The sequence below is a fragment of the Rhinolophus ferrumequinum genome, chromosome 19 (assembly GCF_004115265.2).
Source record: "Rhinolophus ferrumequinum isolate MPI-CBG mRhiFer1 chromosome 19, mRhiFer1_v1.p, whole genome shotgun sequence".
Classification (NCBI taxonomy): Eukaryota; Metazoa; Chordata; class Mammalia; order Chiroptera; family Rhinolophidae; genus Rhinolophus; species Rhinolophus ferrumequinum.
The window spans coordinates 4,163,612-4,186,514 of record NC_046302.1 but is presented as its reverse complement, the minus strand read 5'-3'; the positions used below and the strand labels follow the sequence as shown (position 1 = coordinate 4,186,514).

The window sequence follows — 22,903 nt, the reverse complement described above, 5'->3', positions numbered from 1 at the left end:
AATAGTTTCTTAGTGGAGTCTTTAGGGTTCTCTATATATAGTATCATATCATCTGCATACAATGATAATTTTACTTCCTCCTTACCAATTTGAATGCCTTTTATTTCTTTTTCTTGTCTGATTGCTGTGGCCAGAACTTCCAGCACTATGTTGAATAGAAGCGGAGATAGTGGGCAACCTTGCCTTGTTCCTGATCTTAGGGGGAATGGTTTTAGCTTTTCCCCATTGAGTATGATGTTAGCTGTGGGTTTGTCATATATGGCCTTTATTATGTTGAGATATGATCCCTCTATTCCCACTTTCTTAAGGGTTTTTATCATAAATGGCTGTTGGATTTTATCAAATGCTTTTTCTGCATCTATTGATATGATCATGTGATTTTTATTTTTCATTTTGTTAATGTGGTGTATCACGTTAATTGATTTACGGATGTTGAACCACCCTTGCATATCAGGGATGAATCCCACTTGATCATGGTGCATGATCTTTTTAATGTATTGCTGTATTCTGTTCGCTAATATTTTGTTGAGGATTTTTGCATCTATGTTCATTAGAGATATCGGCCTGTAGTTTTCATTTTTTGTGGTGTCTTTGTCTGATTTTGGGATCAGGGTGATAGTGGCTTCGTAAAAAGTGTTTGGGAGTCTTCCTTCCTTCTGGATTTTTTGGAAGAGCTTGAGGAGAATAGGTGATAATTCTTTTTTGAACGTTTTGTAAAATTCACCTGTAAAGCCATCTGGTCCAGGGCTTTTGTTTGTTGGGAGACTGTTGATTACTGATTCAATTTCCATGGTGGTAATCAGTCTATTCAGGTTTTCTGTTTCTTCTTGAGTTAGCCTTGGAAGGTTTTGCGCCTCTAGAAAATTGTCCATTTCTTCCAAATTGTCAAATTTGTTGGCATATAGTTGCTCATAGTAATTTCTTTAAATTTTCTGTATTTCTGCAGTGTCTGTTGTGATTTCTCCTCTTTCATTTCTGATTTTATTAATTTGGGTCCTCTCTCTCTTTTTTTCAATGAGTCTGGCTAAAGGTTTGTCGATTTTGTTTATCTTCTCTAAGAACCAACTCTTGGATTCATTGATCTTTTGTATTGTTTTTCTGGTTTCTATTTCATTTATTTCTGCTCTGATCTTTATTATCTCCTTCCTTGTGCTCCCTTTGGGCTTATTTTGCTGTTCTTTTTCCAAATCCCTTAAATGTGAAGATAAACTGTTGATTAGTGATGTTTCTTGTTTCTTTAGGTAGGCCTGCAAAGCTATGAATTTCCCTCTTAGGACTGCTTTCGCGGCATCCCATAGATTTTGGGTCGTTGTGTTTTCATTTTCGTTTGTCTCCAGATATTTTTTGACTTCTTCCTTGATCTCCTGCTTGACCCATTCATTATTTAGTAAAAAGTTATTCAGCCTCCATGAATTGGTGTGTCTTCCAGTTTTTTTCCTGTAGTTCATTTCTAATTTCATAGCATTGTGATCAGAGAAGACAATTGGTATGATTTCAATTATCTTAAATTTATCAAGACTTGTTTTGTGGCCTAACATTGGTCTATCTTGGAAAATGTTCCATGTGTGCTTGAGAAAAACGTGTATTTTGCAGCATTGGGGTGAAATGTTCTGAAAATATTGATTAAATCCAAGTGGTCCAATGTATCATTTAAGGCTGTTGTTTCCATATTGATTTTCTGTCTGGAAGACCTGTCCCTTGTTGTCAGAGGTGTGTTGAAGTCTCCTACAATAATAGTGTTACTGTTGATCTCTGTCTTTATGTCAGTCAGTACCTGTTTTATATACTTAGGTGCTCCTTTGTTGGGTGCATAGATGTTTACTAGGGTTATGTCCTCTTGTCGGATCGATCCCTTTATTATTATATAGTGTCCATCTTTATCTTTTAGTATGTTCTTCATTTTAAAGTCTATTTTGTCAGATATAAGTATTGCAACTCCAGCTTTTTTCTCGTTTCCATTTGCATGAAATATCTTACTCCAACCCTTCACTTTCAGCCTGTGTGTGTCTTTTGTTCTGAGGTGAGTCTCTTGTATACAGCATATACAAGGGTCTTGCTTTCTTATCCAGTCAGCCACCCTATGTCTCTTGATTGGAGCATTTAATCCATTTACATTTAAAGTGATTATTGATAGGTGCATAGTTATTGCCATTTTTAAATTTGTAGTTAGGTTGTTTTGATCTTTCTTCTATTTACAGAAGTCCTTTTAGTATTTCTTGCAATGCTGGCTTGGTTGTAATAAATTCCTTTAGCTTATTTTTTTCTGGAAAGCTCTTTATCTCTCCATCAACTTTAAGTGATAGCCTTGCTGGATAAAGCAATCTAGGTTGTAGGCCTTTGTTTTCCATCACTTTGAGTATCTCCTGCCACTCCCTCCTGGCCTTCAATGTTTCTGTAGAAAAATCATTTGATAGTCTTATGGGAGTTCCCTTGTATGTAACCCTCCGTCTTTCTCTTGCTGCTTTTAGGATTCTCTCCTTGTCTTTAAGCTTTGCCATTTTAACTATAATGTGTCTTGGTGTGGACCTGTTTGGGTTAATCTTGGTTGGAACTCTCTGCACTTCCTGGGCTTGTATGTTGGTTTCCTTCATCAGATTGGGGAAGTTTTCAGACATTATTACTTCGAATATGTTCTCAATCCCTTGCTTACTCTCTTCACCTTCTGGTATTCCTATGATGCGCATTTTGTTGTGCTTGATGTTATCCCAGAGGTCTCTTAAGCCATCCTCATTGTTTTTTATTCTTTTTTTTTTCTGTTGTTCCGTTTGGGTGATCTCTGCTACCTTGTCTTCTAAGTCGCTGATTCGATCCTCTGCTTCATCTAGCCTGCTGGTAATTCCTTCAAGTGAGTTCTTAATTTTGGTAATTGTGTTCTTTAGTTCTAACTGGTTGTTCGTTATGATTTCTACATCCTTCTTTATGTTTTCTCTAAGCTCGTTCGTTATGATTTCTACATCCTTCTTTATGTCTTCTCTAAGCTCCTTAAACATTCTTATCACCAGTGTTCTGAACTCTGTCTCTGAAAGGTTGGTTACGTCTGCTTCATTTGGTTCCAGATGTGGAGGCTTCTTCTGTTCTTTTATTTGGGACGTGTATCTTTGTTTCCCCATTCTGGCTGACTGTGTTTATTTTGATATATTAGGTAGATCCCCTAGAGTTCTTAGTTCTTGCTAGGTTATCTTATGTAGTATGTGTCCTTTATATTTGACTCGCACAGCGTCGTCCTCCTCTGCGTGTGCTCCAAAGGTGACTCTTGTGTTGTGTACACTGTCCCGTTCAAGAAGATATTTAATTGCTTTTTGCTTGTGAGTAGGTGGGGTTAACTCCTGGGCTGACCCGTTGTGAGACTTGGCTCTGCCCCCCGCAGGGCGCTCTGCTGCGTGAGGGTTGACCACCCAAATGTGGTTTGGCCTCTATGGGTTCCAGTGCCTGCAGAGAACCCCCTCTGGGTGTGTGACCTGGAGGTCAAACCCGGCAGCACTCCGGTTTGGTCTGGAGTTGGCCCCTGGATATGCTGAATCCCATGCCTCTCAAGCTGGGCCCCAGCAGGACAGTTTCAGCACAAAGCAAATCACCAAGCACAACAGCAACGACAACAGCAAAGAAAAAAATCAAATACATTCACATGCAAAAAACAGCCGATAACCCCCACTCGTCACAGGCAAAGATATCAAAGATATAAAGACAAAGCAAAACAACACAAAACAAAGCAAAACAAAAAGCAGCGACAGTCTCGGCCTGAGCCCACCAAGCAATGTCCAGGTTGTCCTCTGCTGTACCATAGAGCCCCCTGCTTATTGCGCAGGCAGAGCCGGTCACCTGATGCCCAGAGTGACTTTGGGACTTCAGACTTAAATGCGTGGGCCTGAGAGGTCTGGATGATGAAATCTTTATTTGGCGAAACTATTGGAGATAATTTGAGCAGTAGAAATAGTAGAAATATGTGAAGTTGAGGTAAATGTCTCTGAATGTTAAAGACTGTACTTTCAAAAATTGCACATGGAGAGAAGACACAGTCTCTGTGCATATGCAAAGGAGCAGCTCATATGATGTGTCCACTGTGGAAGGTCTAAGTGGACCAAAGGACAGTGCAGCACTAGGTACAGAAAGAAAACTGAGGATGGGACCAGAGTAATGGCATGGTAGATACTCTTCTAAGATTTTCACCAATATCATGAAGAGGAAGGGTTGATGAGTAACCACAAAATCTTACTATAAATGCATCTGAATATTACTTGTAATGTTCTTTATCTATTAAAAATATCATATATTTAAAAATGTTGATGAAGGAATGAAAGAAAAATGTGCAAGTGTCTGAACAAGGTGGATTCACTAAACGCCATTGGGGAAGGGGAACCTTACTTTGAAATGTATCACACAAAAAAGTAAGGTAGACTGATAGTAGCTGTATAGATAAGTGATAAAGAAAGTAAAGAAAGATGTTAACTGTAGAATCTTGAGGGTGAGTATATAAGTGTTTACAATTGAATTACTTCAAATTTTCTGTATGTTTCATATAAATTTTCATTAAAATTTTATATACATTTTCATATAAATATAAAATGTCACTAAAATGTTATAAATAACAAAGTAACCAAATATTACAGACATATCTCAAAATCACTGGGCTACAGGGCTTAATATGATAGCTTTCATTCTCTGTTGGATGGATATCTCAAAAATCTATAAAACTTAAAATCTGATGTCTCCAAGTTCACAAACCCCAAATGTGTACATACTTTAATCATTAAACTTCAACCATTCATTAACCTAAAATGTAAAAAAATGGAAGGTGAAGGATGCCTTTGTGATATGAACCTTTTGTGTCTGAACAGACTTCTGGCATTCTGGAAGGATAATGAAGTAACAGGTCTCATAAAAATCACATGGTAGTCTGACATACAGAAGGTGTTTAACCCAGGTCTTAGAAGTGTGGTTGAGAATAACAGAGTCTGGTATTACTCCACAACATAATAATAAAATAAATGTTTTAATCACCTGATACAATTTTCCTATGTGTATTGTTTGTGTCAGTAAAACTTAGTGCTGTGGAAAGATCCCTGAGCACTTCTCTGCCCCATCTATCTACCTACAAAATACCTTGCTTAATACCTTTTTTTTCCCTTCTACCGCCTCCCCCCCAACTCCGGTTCAAGCCGTTGTTGTGCATTGCGCTCCCCCAGGGCTGAGGCAGTTGGAGTCACCGATCACTGTCACTGGTCACCGCTCACAGCAGCACACGCAGTTCATGGCAGCTCTCATTGGCTGCTGGCCACTCATGCTGGCCGCCAGCTGCTGATGGCACATGGTAACCCGTTGCAGCCCATGGCAGCCCATGGTAGCCTATGCCAACCTCCAGCTGCTCATGGCAGCACAGCTCCAGGGAGAGCTGTTGTTCACAGTCTTAGATGTAGAGGGCACAGCTCACTGGCCCATGTGGGAATCGAACCAGCGACCTCGGCATTAGGAGCACAGTGTTCCAACCACCTGAGTCACCAGGCAGGTCCGTAGAAGACACCTCCATCCCATACACACCTTTGTAAAAATTTCTCAGAATCCTAATTTCTGTCTTTTTTTTTCCTATCAACATGTTTCCAAATTACTCATGTGCTTTTACTCTTGCCTTTGCTTGTGGTCATATGAAACTGGAATCTCTACTCATAAACTGAAATATGTGGGTGAGAGAGGCGTTTATTCTACAGAAGACATTTCTCCAAGACTTCCTGATACTAATGATTTAGCTCAACCCTGACAATAAGCATTCTGTTTCAGTATGTGATATATTTAGGACAGTGAGGTAACACACCACTGTTTTACTAAGGTTTCAAGGAAAGCTAGAACTATTTTAATATTCTGTTATTTGAAAGGAAAGCCTTCTAAAGCCAAAGAGAATTCTTCTCTGCAAGGAAAGTTTACACCTCTTGTTTCATTCCATATTCTGAAAGTCAAGTAGAGACCATGCAGGCAAAATTATAAACAATTACAAACAGGAGAAATATAGGTATTTCCCCCTTGGCTGTTAGCACTTTCTAAATGGTTAGTGCCTTTGTGACACTCCCTGGATGCCCACAGCCTTTAATGTAATGACAAGTCTCTGGGTCTTTCTTGCCATTTCTGTTTTTTTCTGCATTTCCTACTTGCTGATTTCCTTCCCCAAACCATCAGTCTCCTTGAGAAAAACTTGCCTTCCCTCATGACCTTTATGACCATGTCAGGTGACCCATCACCTAATCTATCCATCTAATCCATGCCACAATGAGAATGGAGGAACAGCTGAGTGGATAACCGGTCCAGGATAATATATATGTATGCCTTTGTAAAACAACTTTGAATGCCAAAACCCAAAAAAGAGCAAATATGGTCATTTAAGAAGACATTTGATCAATTTCAGAAATATTGGGAACATGCAGTATTTTCAATAACCTTTCTATACTCTAACTGAAAGGCCAGTCAAGATCTACTTTCTTAAAATTAATTAATTTTAGCCTCTTAATATGATAAATTCACAGGCCTTTGCAAATCTTTATTTCCATTGCATGGTAATTATATCTCTAAATCAGGGTTATTGACCTGGAGAAAACATGAGGGAGGTTCATATTCAAGGGATCTATGCAAAGTAAGTGTGTGTGTGTGTGTGTGTGTGTGTGTGTGTGCGCGGGAGCGGGCGCGTACACATACATTTTTCTGGGGAAGATTAGATAGGTATCTTCAGATTCTAAAAGTGACTAGTGACTCAAAAGACGCTGAGCAATCCTGCTTTCTTTTTCCAGTCTCTTCTGGGTACATCAGGACAAGACTTCCAGAAAGGCTAATGCTCTATTTTGCATGCCCAGCAGTAGAGCAGAATCAAGTACACATCAGCAGTGATGAAGGAGAAACACCAAAAACAGGATCGAAATCTATTAGTTTAAGCCTTTATTGCAAGCATTTCAACATGACAACAGCTCAAGATGAGTGTTCTGTGGGGGACCAAGAAGTTTGAAAAATTTTATGGAATAAATTGACGAAGGTTAGTCAAAGTTCAGCTATGTTCCAAGAATTGACCTGAACCGTAAACAATTCTTGTAAGGTATGGTAAAGTTGCGGTTGGGTTAATCAAGGGACAGCATACAAGTTTAGCTAAACTGGGGCTATGGTTTAACAACCTTTGGTTGGTCAATTGAAGTTTAAAAAGAGGGGTGGAGAACTACAGAAAAGTAGTTGGAGCGAAGATCTTGCTTAGGTCAATGGAAAATTTCAGTTCTTCAGCATCTTTCATACCAGCATGATATAAATAAGTTTAATTTTTTTCCTTAAAAGCCTATTTTCTATGCTTCAAAAATGCAGTTTAATTAAACAATGATGAGCAACTCCTAAGCATGAGCTAAATATCAAACCCTGAAAACAGAAATTTTACAGGTTATAGAAGTAGCAGCTAAGGCAATATCTTTAAAGTTCTTCAGAATTGGTGGCATCTGTTTTCTGTGTCTAAGCTTTACTTACAACAGCAGCTACACTATTATTTCCTGATGACATTTACTCTCAAGGCCAGAAGTTGACAAGTCCCAAGAATTTACATCATTTGAGAAATAAAAGAAGTGTGAAAAAATTGAAATTGCTAATTTCATGAGTGAAGAAATATATACTCATTTCTGAAAATAAATAATATTTACCTCAGTCTTTATTATTCTTCTGTACCTGATACACATAATTCTATCAAAAATTATGAAACACACCAAAAAGTAGACAAACAACCCATTGTCAAAGAGGTAAGGCAAACAATAAAACCAGACTCAAAAATAACCAAGAAACTGTAACAATAGAACAGACAGTTTTCAATAGCTATGGTAAACATGTCAAAACATATTAATTGGGGGACATGGGGACAACACATATAAACAGATGAGGAAATCCAGTATAGAGAGAAAAACTATAGGTCAGATGGAAGGAAGTGTTAGAAATAAAATATGTACAATCAGAGATGAAGGTTTCTTTCAGCAAGCTTATCAGAATACTGAAAACAGCTGAAGAAAGAACCAACGAACTTGAATATAGATCAAATAGAAATTAAACTGAAATACTAATAGAAAAAAATGAATGAAACACTAGAACAGAGGATCCAAAAACTGTGGGACAGTAACAAAAAGTCTAATGTGTGTGTAATTGGAGTCCCAGAAGGAAAAGAATAATCCAAATAATTTAAGAACCCAGAAGGAAAAGGGGGCAGAATAAATATGTTAAGAATTATCCAAAATTACTAAAAGGCAACAATAAAAAAAACCCAGGAAAATCCCTAAACACATCATGTGACACATCAAAGAAAACCAAAGATAAAATGAAAATATAGAACACAAAGAAATATTAACATTATATGCAAATGAACAAGAAAATGGGGGACAGTAGATTTCTTGTCAGATATTATGCACACCAGAAGACAACTGAATGACAACTTTAAATTCTTGAAAGCAAAACACTGTCAACCAAGAGTTCTATAACAGGTGAAAAATACTGTCCCAAAGTGAAGGTAAAATTAAAACATTTTAATTTTATCATTGGCATGATACAATTCAAGAATTCATGACAGCTTACATGCACTACCAAAATGTTAAAGAAAAAAACAAAAAGTTCTTCAGGAAGTAGTAAGATACCAGATAGAAAGTTGTATATACAAAAAAGAAAATGAAGGCCGGCCCAGTGTCTCGGGTGGTTGGAGCTCCGTGCTCCTAACTCCAAAGGCTGCCGTTTCGATTCCCACATGGGCCAGTGGGTTCTCAAGCACAAGGTTACTGGTTCAACTCCTCGAGTCCCGCAAGGGATGGTTGCGTCCCCCGCAACTAGCAATGGCAACTGGACCTGGAGGTGAGCTGTGCCCTCCACAACTAAGACTGAAAGGACAACAACTGGACTTAAAAAAAAGTCCTGGAAGTAAACACTGCTCCCCTATAAAGTCCTGTTCCCCTTCCCCAATAAAGAACTTTAAAAAAGAAAATAAATGAAGAGGACTGTAAATAGTAAAACTGGGAATAAATATAAAAGATTTTTTTCTTGACTTTAATTGTTTCAAAAGACGTTTTCCAATTAGAAAATTGGTAATAGATTGAACAGACACTTCACCAAAAAGAATAAACAAATAAAAAATTGAGATATGAAAAGATGTTCAACAACATTAGCCACTGGTGAAATACAAACTAAAGCTATGATGAGACCCACTACACACCTATTAGAAAAATCAAAATATGATAATGCCAAGTACTGACAAGAATGTAGAGCAACTAGATCACTCATACATTGCTGGTGGTAATGTAAAATGGTATAACCACTCTGAAAAATAGTTTGACAGTTTCTTATAAAATTAAGTATACACTTACCATATGATCCAGAAACTGAACTGCTTTTTATTTATCTTTTTAAAAAATATATATGTTCATTCAAAAACTGGACATGAATGTTCAGAGCTTCTATATTTGTAATAGCCAAAAAATTGAAAACAACCTAAATGTCATTCAACAGATAACTGAATTTTTATAAATGTGATACATCTATACACTGAAATACAACTCAGCAATAAAAAGAGCTAACTATTGGTACATGCAACATTTTGGATGGATCTCAAGGGCATTGTGCTGAGTTAAAAAGGAAATCCCAAGGGTTTTTTTTTTTTTTTTCCTTTTATACATCATTCTCAAAATGACAAAATTATGTTGATGATTAATAGATTATTAATTGTCAGAGGTTAAGGTTTGGGAGACGGAATATCTATTAAGAGGTAAAACAAAGAGTTTCTTTGTGGAGATGGAACAGCTTTGTATACTGATTGTGTTTATAGTTACACGTAGTTACACGTGTGTACACGAATCTACACATGTGATAAAATTTCATGTAAAAGTTTGGGTAAAAACTGGTGAAATCTGAATAAGGTCTATATCTTATAACTAATAGTATCATGCCAATGTCAATTTCCTGGGTTTAATGATATACTTTGGTTATGGAAAATCTTATAATTGAAGTAAGCTGAGTGAAGGCTACATGGAAACTCTCTGTACTTCTTTTGCAATGTTTTGTGTTTCATGATCTTTCAAGATAAGAAGTTATAGAAAAAATTCAATTAAAAACGTAACTAACTGCTTAAAATAAAAATCATATTAATAATTACTAATAATTAATGGCAATAATATTGTGGGGTTTATAACACATAGAAGTGAAATATTTGACAATAGTATGTAGCACAAATGATGGGAGGAAAGAAATGGAAATCTACAGGGCTAAAGCTTATACACTCTAAGTTAAGTGATAAATATTATTTGAAGATATACTGTGAAAAGTTAAAGATGTATGCCATGAACTTTAGAGCAGCCATGAGAAGAAATTAAATAATATAATAAATAAAATATTACAGAAAAATGGAAATAAAAATACTTAATCATAAAAAACACTTAATTGAAAAGAAAGAAGAAAGAAGAACACATGGAATAAAAAATAACCAGCAACATTATAAATTCAACAACCATATAAATACCTACAGTAAATGTAAATACAGTTGATGCTTGAACAATGTGGGGGCTAGGGACACTGACCACACATGCAGTCAAAAATCTGAGTATAACATTCTTCACTATAATTTCTGAGCATTGTCAATTACAGAAGAAATATTTTTTCTTAAAATATTTGGGCTTCTTTTTATTAACATAGCTGTGATTTTTCTCAGCATTATTGTTGTATATTGGGTTTTTTCAAAGTAAAATAAAGGAAAACAGGTCTTTCCCTACTATGCCAATATAATGAAGAATTTGACACAAAAGGGCCTTTTTAAAAGGGCTTAATTCAATCACAAAGGAGAATAGAATAGATTGCTAAAGAGATATGAGAATCTGATTGCACATGTTTATTTTTATCATGTTTCATTTTAAAAGAAGTTACAGAGAAGAAGAAAAAATAAAATAAAATATCCTGAGGTTTTCTTTGGAGAGGGAAAAAAACCCCATTTTTGTTTTCCCTTCCACCTACTAAGATCCCTGTTCTGGAAGACAAGCCCTCCCCCTAAAAACTCTAACAGGACAAATTAAAGAATAACTGTGCTTTCAAAGCCTCTGCTGGTTCTTTGTGTGGTTAGTAGTTTTCTCATCCAGGATAGATAGCAAATTTATTTAGAAGATCATTATAATGGTGGTGGTGGGGGGGTGTTTCATTGATATCTTAATTTTTTTAAAAAAAGTGTAACTCAGGCTAGTCAGGAAAAGGAAGGTTGAGCAAATGAGAGCTAATATGATATGCACAATAAAGTTAACTATTTTGAGTTTTCCAGCAGCCGCCCAAGGAAGGGGTAGATGGGATAGTTAGAACAGGGCAAGGCAGTTAAGGGAAAAGGTTCAGGATTGAGAGTTTAAGAGTGGAACTCAAGAAATCATAGCAATCCGATAACTACTGAAAGACAAACTGAAGGTCCATAAAAAGAAGAAGGAATGGAAGATGACACTGGTGTATTTTTGTTTAAATCTGACCAACTAGGGTAGGGGTGTCCAAACTTTTTTCAATGTTTTTCACCAAGGGCCATATGCGGTAAAATACACAAAACAGCCGGGCCACTCACTCGAGGTGAAGTATGTATTGCCTCACCTGGTTTATTTAAGTAAACTAAATATATTTTTGGAATTTGCTGCGGGCCAATTAAAAATGGATTGCGGGCAGCAGTTGGCCCGCGGGCCGCAGTTTGGACATCCCTGAACTCGGGGGTACTGGGGCTGAGGGTGACGGCCTAGAGCATGCTCAGGAACGTGATGATGGTGAGGCCTCTCATGATCCTGCTTGTATAGAAAAATACCTTACATTTGAAGTCATTCTGAAATTCAGTAACTCAAACAGGTCTGAAGACACCAAAAACAGTATAATGAGCAGCATCACTATGAACATGAGCATCATAGATCACTACAATAAGCATCACTTACGTGAATGAAGGCCAAGAGACAGGTGATCAGGTCGTTTCTTGTCCCATCCTCCGTCCCTTGTCCCATATGTCCTTAAATGTTTTTGTTAGATACCCCCTGGGACCTCATGCCAGATTGAGGCAATGAAACAAAGGTCAGATTATGCCTGTGATCGAGGAGTGTGAAGATTTAGAAGATGAAGAGGAAGGTGTCGTTGGAGATTCTGATGCCAGCTTGGGATATAAGTCTAATGGCTAGACTTCCTCAGGGAGGGTTTCTGTCAATTTCTTCCCCCCCCCCCACCCCCGTAAATAAGCCATACTTTTCTGTGTGTGTTTTTTCCGTATGCCTTATAATTTCTCTTGTTATTGTTGTTGCTGCTGTTGAAAATTGGACACATTAAATGCTGCAATGTAGTAATTCTGAAAATCAGATTCTCTCCCCTCCCCAGACATTGGTATTGTTGGTTGCTGAACATTACAGCTATCCAGTTCTTCAGCTTTTTTTCCAAACTATTTTTGCAAAGACTGTATTCCCTTTGTGTGTGGTCACTGAGTTCTCTGTTCCATTATCTTTGTGTTCATTCAGTGACCTGACAGAGATTTCCAGGAGGCAAAAAGAAAAATGAAAAACATTCCTTGTCTTTACAGATTGGCTCTGAACTAGGGCACTCTTTCAATACTAAGCCAGATTGCTTAAACTCTGCCTTAGCTTTCACTTCCTGTTTGTGCAGTGCCTAAGGGTCAGCCAGAGGTGCAAGCTTAGGATCCTTTCAGGTTATTTCTGAAGCACGAGTATGTTTCCGGGAAAATAACATTGAAACCTCAGCTCTTGTCTTCTTGAAGGAAAGACTTCAATCAAGAGAGAGAAATTTGTGCAGCATGAACAGCAGAAGTTTACTAGTAAAAGAAAGAACACTCCAAGATCTGGAGTGGGTGGACCCAAGAGAAGGAAGCAGCCTCACCTAACACTGCATGAAGGCTTTTATTTTTATGAGTAGAATTGCCTCCCCCTCTCTCCTCTATTATCTCACTTTCTCCCCCTGAGGTGCTTAGTCCTGTGGAATTTAGCAATGCAATTCTTTGATTTCAGGGCATGTGTAAACACATCCCCTTGGTTTTGGGGGATGTGTTTACACATCCCTTTGGATGTTTACAACAACCTAGAATCCCTTGGGTTAGTATGGTATTGGTGACAAACAGGATGGGTTTTCCCCTTCTCTGACTTTTAACAACATATCTCTTTGATTTAGAGGTATGTGTAAGCCGGGAGTCCTGCTGGGCAGCTGCCAGGGGTCTTGACCCAAGTAGGAGCTGCAGCAAGGGGCTTTCTAACAGGGGCTAAATTTCTCCTTCTTCTGCTCATTTCTATCTATCTACCTACCCTATCAGATATACGTGTTGCACTCCAGATTACTAGGTGTACAAGATTGCCCTTCAAAGCCCTTATTTGCTCAAGAATCTTCCTCCTCAGCATCCTCCTTCCCAGGCTTTTAGGTCTGTCTACTGCTTGGCCCATCCTCCGTACCTTGCCCCGGTGACTATGGACAGCACATGTCTTTAAATGTTTTTATTAGATACTCCCTGGGACCTCATGCCAGATTGAGACAAGTGACAAAAGGTCAGACTCTGGTCAAAAAGCACAACCCCAGTTTTTTGAAAACAAGGTCCTGGCACCAGCAAGCAACACCAAGAATGTGGGCCACTGTTTTCATGACCACTGGCATGCTGAGGAATGGAGGATACTAGGTAAGTAATCAAAAATGCTACTATGCTTTCTTACTGAAATTTAGCCACCTCTCTTCATTAAGCACTCCTCTGTTTGCTGCGTTTGATTAGAATCTAGAGCTCAGGTAATTTTATTCTGTTGATTTTTTTTCAGTCTGTGGAGGGAAAATTCTTGGAGCTAGCTACTCCACGATCTCTGTGGTATCACTTCTGCATTCTATTTTATTTTTCCAGTTATTGTACTTTAATCTCTAATTTACATTCACTTCTATTTTATAATTTCTATCTCTTTATTGGTAATCTTTATTTGATGTGACATTGTTATTATACCTTCCTTTACTTCTTTAATCATGGTTTCCTTTAATTTTTGAACATGTTTATAACAGCTGCTTTGACGTCTTTGTTAAGTTTGAGATCTGGTTGGCTCTCATAGGCAGTTCCTGTTGTCCTGTTCCTGTTTTTCCCTCCACGTGTATGGGTTTCCCGGTTTTTTGTATGTCTTTTGCATGTAATTTTTTGCTGAAAACTGACAGTTTAGATAATACAAATTAGCAACTCTGGGTACTGGGCCCTCTCCCTGTTCTGGGGCTGGTTATTATTAGTTGCTTGTTTATTTGTTTAGTGACTTGCTGGATTATTTTAGTGAATTCTACCCCCTCACCCCACCCTGCAGTATTATGCCTCTGTTTTTCCCCTTAGGGGGTGCAGACTTGGGCTTGCTTAAGGTCATCTTGGGATGACAGTGGTTTAACAGGGCTGTTTTGACTGCTTTTCCTTGATCATACCCAGATGTTAAACCCTACTAATTATTACTGACTGATTGCTTTATTGTTTTCAACAATGTCCTGCAGCATAAATTGCTCCAAAGACTAATCAAATTTGGGGCTCCTTTGAAGGGATAGTATCTGAGGTCAGTGATTGAAATTTGTTCTGACCCCAGGAGAATCCCCACTGTTCCCCTCCTTTCCTCAGCCAACTGCCTGGCCTATAGATTTCTCTATATCTCAAATGAATCTGTTGTTCCTCTCCCAATTGCCTTTTGTCACAATCTCCTTGAGAGTGCTGAGAATTCTCCATCCTCTGTTGAAAATGAAGTCACTTACTTTGGGAAGAGATTAGAGCTATTTCTTTTATGGCCTGCTTCCTCCTACAGGCAAAATCACTGAGGCAGGGCTCTGGCCGTGGGTTGGGGACAATGGTGCCCTTCTCTCTGAGTGGCATCCCTACTTTAGGAACTAAGTGCTCAGTTTGGGGAGGAGGGTCCCAGGTATTCTTGCCTTGCCTCTCTTGCCATGGAATGAGACAAAGTAAATAGTCACTCTGCCATGATACAGCCTGTTTTTTTCTTTTTTTCTTTTTCATGTGGAACATCATAGCACACAGAGAGTAGACTCTGGAACCACGCTGAAGCCTGGAGTTGACTCCTGACTCTGGCACTCACTAACTTGAGTTGGGTAAGTGTATTAGTTTCCCATGCCTGCTTAACAAATTTCAACGAACTTAGAGGCTTAAAACAATACACATTTGTTATCTCAGTTTTCGTGGCTCATAACTGGGTACAGCTTAGCTGGATCCTCTGCTCAGGATCTCACAAGGCTGCAATCAAGCCATGGGCTGGATTGCACTCTCATCTGATGCTCACTGTTTGCTCCCAGACTCATATAGCTGTCAGCAGCATTAAGGGCCAAGAGCTCCACTGTTTACAGGAACTAGAGGCTGCCTATAGCCCCTTGCCACATGGGTTTCCCAGAATGTCTTCTTACTTTGTCAAGCCAGCAAGCAGAGTCTCTCTAGCAAGTCTGCTAGCAAGATGGTATTTTACATAATGTAATAGGGTCATGAGAGTGATAACCCATCACATTTGCCATATTCGATGGGTTAGAAACAAATCACAGTCCTACCCACACTCAATGGGCCGGCGTTACACAAAGATGTGAAATGCCAGGAGGCAGGGATCACAAGGATTACTTTCGAGTCCGTTGCCACAGAAGTTACTTAACATCTCTGAACCTCAGCTTATTCATCTAAAAAAAAAATAGAATAGTAATAGTGCCTACTCTTAAAGTTGTTGTGAGGATTAATGCACACAAAGCTCAGAATAATGCCTGGCTTGTACTAACTGTTCAGTAATAGATAGGCACTATTGTTATTGTTATTATTGCTACATGTCCCCACACTCCAGGAAACATTAACTCTGACTTTTCAGGATTTGTTATGGATTTGCTCATGTTTCTCAGTAAGTCTTAACTAGATCTTAACTAGATGGTCTGGGGGTACTCCTTGACTGCTCTCTCAGTCCCTTTCCTACCTCAGCCCACTGAATGTATGGTTGAAGAAATCAGGTGTTTATTGAATTACTCATATCTGTTCATGAATAGATGGGTCTTAGTGTGTTCAGGCCGCTATAATAAAACACCACAGACTGGGTGATGTATGAATACTAGAAATTTATTTCTCCCAGTTCTGAAGGCTGAAAGGCCGGGTGCCAGCATGGTGGGGTGAGTCCTTCTGGTTTATAGCTGATGCCTTCTCTCGTTTCCTCACTTGGCAAAAGGCGTGAGGGATCTCTTTGGAGCCTGTTTTATAAGGGCATGAATCTCATTCATGAGGGTCCCACCTCATGGTCTAAGTACCTCCCAATGGTCCCACCTCCTAATACTACTTTGGGGAATAAAATTTCAACATGTGTGAATTTGGGGGAAAAACAAACACTCAGGCCTTGGCAATAAGGAAATGAGAAAAAGAGGAAGAGGAAACTTCTCTCCATTTTTATTAGAGAGGACACAGAAGTGATGTGCTTCTGCATTAAAGAGGACGTCAAGTCGGCTGTAGTGCGTCATCTTTTTTCTAAGATTCTCAGCTGTCTGATCCAAGGCTCGGTCATTGACAAAACTGAACATATGCTTATGTCATTACCAAAACAGTTTTAAAATTTAATTTTTTTACAGAGTACGTTTTTTATTCACTGATAAACTAAAAGTCCATTTCTGGATGTTTCTTTCTCTGTATGCTTCATTTGTTTGAGTAGTAAGCAAAGCCCTACAATGGGTGGCTTCTCCTAGTCCTCAGACTCGGATCCATCTTCATCTTGACTAGTCTGGAAGTAACGAAGTTCATAAGTCTCCCTGTCAGATGCAACCACATGAAGCCAGTCATGAAGACTGTTCTTTTTAAGATATTTCTTGGTAAGATACTTCAAATATCTTTTTGAGAACAGTTTCTCAGAAGCATCTGTCATTTTATTCTTGCAGCGTTCAATGTGAACAGCAGTCCTAAGATTTCTAGTTTTTCCATTGACTTTAACCTTCTCCTGTAGAAACTATTCAAAATTTTAAGAATCAAAAATACATCTTCTACTGGATGAGTAAGGTCCAAACCAAACTTCCAGACTGACCGCTTAGGCTTCTTGACTTTCTGTGGCACCATCTTGAAGGCAGGCTGTGCTATTAGAGAGCTAAGATTTAATATTTTGTTAATAGACTTGAAGTATCATCAAGGGAAAAATCTGAGCCTTATTGATCTTCCTTACTCAAATGAATGCAGTTCAATACTGTTTTTGTTTGAATTAAATATGAAGGTAGAGGTAGGAAACCATAAATTTCTCAGTAATTCTGAGTAATAAAGACACTGATCTGATTTGAATATAGCTGAGGAAGTAGAATTGTAAATGTCTCTGAGTTAGCACACAGTCTATGCTTTTGCTTGTATACTATTAGAGTAGCCCTATTGATTTTGTTTATTAGAGTAAACACAACAAATTGAAGGCAAAGGTAGGAGATTTCCTCTGACAATAGTCAAATGTGACAGCTGAGAGCTTGAAAGTGGTAGCAAAGCTATTAACAAAGGCAGAATTCAATAAGCACAGCAGTTTGGGATCATTTGTGACAGGGGTTAAATTGCACTATCCACCTCTACAGTATCATAGAATAGCACAACATCAAAGGAAGGTTACATTTTATTGAGAATATTCAATTTCAGAAAAATGTGCTATACATTATTATTTTAATGGTAGAAATTGTTTTGTCTTGGGATACCCCTGGTCATTCACAGAATGTGAAAGAATTCATAAGACTCAAAAGGAATAGAAGTTAGAAAGTTTAGTTAACAAGAAAAGTGCTGGCAGAGAAGCTGCCGCGGGCAGAGTCTCAAGTAGACAGCTTCCCTGACCTTTACATTAGCTTTTTCTTATATAGGAAAGGGGAGTCTGTCAGGCAGGTCTGAGGGCTGACATCGCTTCCTAGGGTCTGGTCTGTTTTAAGATAATGTTATCCCCAGACTGTGGGCTTGGACTCAGCCACCATGGTATGGGACTTTATGTGTTACCAGTAAAAAGTGCAAGGGAGTTGCAAAACAGATTCCAGTGTCTGGGTGCCCTAGGATTAAAAAATTGCCCTTTCCAGGTTAGGATTCTGCCAATTAAATGGATTAATGAGGTATGGGTAGCCTTGAGAAAGGGAACAAAACAGAGTTCTTAAGTTAATCAGTGAGTGGAGAAATAAAGAGAAAACAGCGGAATATCAGGATGGATCTAACGGCAAACTAAGTCTGATTACAGGTGGCTAGATAGCGAGGTTACATGATGCATCAAACTTCAAACTAGCTAAGTCTAATTACATTATTGATTCCTGAATTTCACCATTACAAAAATAACATTTTAAAAATCATTTATAGGCCTATGCTTTAGATTTTATGAAAAATAAACTTACATAGTATTTTATATATTAAAAATCCAGGTTACTGTACATTAGAGTAATAGAGCCCAGACTGTAAGGGAGAACGACCAAAGGATTTCTACAGAACAGAGGATAAGAAGGCACACCTTAGGTTTCATCTCTAATCTGTGATGGAGGCCATCTGGAAAAAAGCCCTTCTTTTTAAATCCATGTCTTTTGCTCTGCTTCTTAAGATCCTGTACCTCCCCACAACTAATATCAAACTCATCACCAGACCAGTAGTCCTGTTTGTGGCTGGCTTCTGCTCTCAGCAGCTCAGGGAAAACTCTTCTGAGGGTAAAGTGTTGCCTCTTCCGGAAGACAGTCACTCTCAGTGGGTCCTGAGCAACCATGCTCCATCCATCTGAAGACCCGACTTCTTTCCGCTCTCCTTCACTACTCACCCCTGTAAGTTACTCTCCAACTTAATAAGGCCTTATGATCAGGACTTGCTATTTCTTTTCTTTTGTTTTTTTTTCTTATTAGTTTCAGGTGTACAAAACAATGTAATAGTTTGACATTAATACCCCTCACAAAGTGATAACCCTCTTCCCCCAATCTACTACCCCTCTGACATTGTATATATGTTACAGTTCCACTGACACTATTCCTTAAGCTGTACTCCACATCCTGTGATTAGATATGTATTAAATTATAGTTGACATTCATTATTATTCAGCTTCAGGTGTACACTGCAGTGGTCAGGCCCCTACACTGTCCATGAAGTGGTTGCCCTAATAAGACAAGTGCCCATCAGATAACTTATAAAATCTTTACAACATTATTGACTATATTCCCCAAACTGTCTTTTGTATCCCCCTGATAATCTTGTGCTTACCAATTGTGCTTTCTAATCCCCTCTCTTTCTCCCTCATCCCCACTCCCCCCCCCCATCTAGCAACCCTGTTTTTCCTCTATATTGCTGAGACTGTTTCTGATTAGTTTCTTCATTTATTCTATTATTTAGATTCCAAATAAAAGTGAGATCATATGGTATTTGTCTTTCTCCATCTGACTTATTTCACTTAGCATAATGTTTTCTAGGTCCATCCATATCATTGCAAATAGTAATAGTTCATTCTTCCTTATCGCCAAGTAATACTCCATTGTATAAATGTACCACAGTTTCTTAATCCAGTCATCTACGATGGGCATTACAGTTGTTTCCATGTCCTGGCTATTGTGAATAGTGCTGCAATAAACATTAGGGGTACATAAATTTTTTTCAATTAGTGTTTTGGATTTCTCTAAGAGTGGTCATAATCTCACTAATCATTAGAGAAAGGCAAATAAAAACCACAATGAGATACCATCTCACTCCAGTCAGAATGGCTATCATCAATAAATCAACAAACCACAAGTGTTGGCGAGGATATGGAGAAAAGGGATCCCTCATGCACTGCTGGTGGGATTGCAAATTGGTGCAGCCACTATGGATGGAAAGAAGTTGCTTTTTCTTTAAGCTTTATTTTCAGCTATTGAAAATGGGTGAATTTATAAATTATGTGTCATTCATTCCCATTGGCAATGCCACTTTTCAATAGCTGGCATCTGTCCTGTGGCTGATGGTAGGACGAAATTTTCTAGTGATTGGGTCAGGCTCTCAGATTCATCTGTGGAAGGAGGTAAAATATTTTTTATAGTCTATGGCTTGGGTCCCAATAATAGCACTGTTCTTGACGTGTTGTTTTGGTCTTCGTTTTCCCCACAGTCCAAAAGCATGGTCAATGAGCTAAGTCTCTCTCTTTCTCTCTCCCTCTCTTCTTTCTCCTCTCACATTATTCCACAAAATACATATTGGGATTTGGGGCCTCTTTTCCTTTACTTCTTTATTTGGACAGATTTACAAAGATTGGTTATACCTTCTTCAGATAGTCACAATTTTCCTCTGGTCTTTATTCCCACATAGGAACAAAATGGATTACATTTTTATTTCCTCCTTTGAAATTATGCTTCTAAAGCATGAGGAGTTTTAACCAGGAAAGGATCTTAAAGCCAATGGGATACTGAGTGAGCAAAGAAGACTAAATGAGAAGGTTTCTTTATTCTTGAAATCTCAAAGAGTTGTTAGACATTTATAATTTATACCCTGCTTGCCTCCAAAAAGATTTGGGATGGCATACAATAAGCCAGGCAGGTGAGAAGGAGGGAGGGCAGGGATTCTGTATGGAAGTGTGGGGCAGGCAAATTCAGCTGCAGTAATTTATTGGCATCTTTGACTTACAAAGTTTCTGGCTTGAGTACTTATGCTAGTACATTAACTTCTAGAAATCAGTGATAGTGGTGTCCAGCCTGGAAAGGCCAGTAGAGATCTATAGGCTTGCTAGATATCTACAGAAGAACCAGTTATTGTTTTAGCCTAAAGCTCTCAAATTTATATTGCTGTATGTGCTTTGTATTCTGTCTTTCTTTCAATACATTATTTTATCTCTCTAGTTATAAAAGTTATACTACAGCATGACTGTTCACATAGAACTAAACTATTACAAACACTAGTAAATGGGATAATCCTCATGCATACTAGGGAAGGAAAAGAGTAGTTGGGAACATTGGAATTTGTTGGTATGTCATGTTATTCTGTCACTTGACAATATTATCACCATGGCTCCTAAAATCAAGGACCAGTAATTCTAGTGGTAGCTGTTGCAGAAGATCATCTTTTTGAATGCTTCCCTGAGCTCTGGGCTCCGGAAGGCATATATAAAGGGGTCGATGACTGCATTGCACATGATTAACATGCCATTCACTTGGAAGAGGGACATGTAGCAGGCACAGTAAGGGTTACTTGGGCAGAATGTCATTAAGAGGACGTGAAGGACAAAGGGGGCCCAACAGACGATGAAGACCCCGAGCAGGATCGTCAGTGTGATGGCCCCTTTCATGTTGGCTCTGGGAAGTGCTGATATCTTTCTGGCATGGGAACGTGCCAGCAAGAACATGTGCACATAGAGGCACAGGATAAAGACCAACATCAGAGGGAACAGCGATGTGAAGGTGATCACTGTGGGGATGTGATGGGAGAAGATCACCATGGTGATGCCACTGCACATGCAGCATATCCAGATGACCATCAGGACCACAATGGCGCGGCGCATGGTCACAATGCTGTGGTACTGCAAAGCATGGAAGATTGTGATGTAACGGTCAGCAGCGATCACAGACAGACTGAAAATGGAGCCAAGTAGGGAAAGGATGAACAGGGAGTCGATAATATCATCAGCTGTGGTTTCAAAATTGCCACGAGGCTTGAGATAACCCATGTTTCTGAACATGATCAGAATATTTTCCAAAATCTTATACAGGCTGCCCAACATATCAGAAATGGCCAAGCTGCAAATGAAAAAGTACATGGGTGCCTGGAGATTCTTATTTTTAATCACAGCCAGAAGGACAATCAGATTCTCCAAAACACCGATGATGGATATTATGAAAAATATCTCTTCTGGCAAAACCACATGAGGACAGTCTGAATTATTTCTTGCTGTATTGTTGATGTTTTCATACAGATTGATTATGTGCTTCATTTTGCCTCCTTGTGGTGAAGTCAGAAATGTTACTCGGACTTGATTGTAAACTTGACTAATTCTTCAGAATCTTTTCTTCTTTGTAGTACTTATGGGAAATCTGAGGTAAAAACCACACTGTCACCTAAGAAAGAATATATATGAACATCAGTTGCAAAATAGACTACAAAATAAAAACAAGCCATGTTAGCTTTAAGAAAGCTCTATTGCCTCAATGAAATATGATATAATGGTATAATCATTTAAATAAAACAATTTACTGGACCCTCATCTTAACTGCTCGGTGACAAATATCTTTAGAACAATTTTGAGTCCAGAGATAAAAATAAAGATTATCTTTTGTCCTCTCTCTTTTTCCTCCCCCGTTCTTCTCATGAATCCAATTGTATGTGGGATAGATTAGAATGAGAAAAGAAATAAAAGAAATTAATGGCATGTGTAGAAACAAGAAAGCACACAGCTACCCTTCTTTGACTTAGAAGTAGTAGCTGGGTTTAGAGGATTAATGAGATTTTTGGGTCCTATCTATTTCACGGCTTTTCTTTCTGGGTCACTGCTTGACCCCATAGCATATAGGATAAATGCAAAGGTATTGATGTACCATTCCCAAAGTTGGCTATGCAATACGTGTTATTATTTCTGTTTCAAAGGTAGAACTCACAGCTCTGGTATTTCTGGAGATTTCCAATGTTTTCAAGGTATCTCTAGATTGGAGTTGAATTATGGCAGCAAAATGGCCTAGTTTCCCTTAAACAGAAGACTGACTAGATCATAGCTGAGTGACTTTGAGAAGTCTGCTTCTGGTGAGAGCATGTGGGATTTTTACTGATTCAGTTTACAGATGGCTGGACACAAGTAGTTTTATGAAATGTATCAAATTTGCCTTTGTATCAAATGGTGGTTTTAAAGACTTGACCACAAATCCTTTATACTCTACCCCTCAAGAAATGGAGCTTAATTCCCCTCCATTCGAGCAGGCAGGAAGCCAGCTGCCATGTTGTAAGGCAGCCCTTGGGAGAGTGAATCTAGGAGTGTAGCTT

At 38.5% G+C, this 22,903-nt stretch overlaps 2 protein-coding genes across 2 annotated transcripts; both read right to left on the bottom strand.

Annotated features, from left to right (window-relative positions):
* Positions 1-16,685: 16,685 nt before the first annotated feature.
* On the bottom strand, positions 16,686-17,059 carry LOC117011964 (60S ribosomal protein L22-like 1). The gene is given in 2 exon segments (XM_033087813.1): positions 16,686-16,975; positions 16,978-17,059. Coding segments are annotated over 2 exon segments (366 nt in total). The 5' UTR covers positions 17,054-17,059.
* A 3,300-nt stretch (positions 17,060-20,359) lies between these two features.
* MC2R (melanocortin 2 receptor) lies at positions 20,360-22,634 on the bottom strand. Its single transcript, XM_033087600.1, has 2 exons — positions 22,525-22,634; positions 20,360-21,987 (listed from the first exon to the last, which is right to left on the bottom strand). Exon 2 carries the CDS (start codon positions 21,861-21,863, stop codon positions 20,970-20,972), a length of 894 nt encoding a protein of 297 aa, XP_032943491.1. The 5' UTR covers positions 21,864-21,987; positions 22,525-22,634; the 3' UTR covers positions 20,360-20,969.
* Positions 22,635-22,903: the final 269 nt, after the last annotated feature.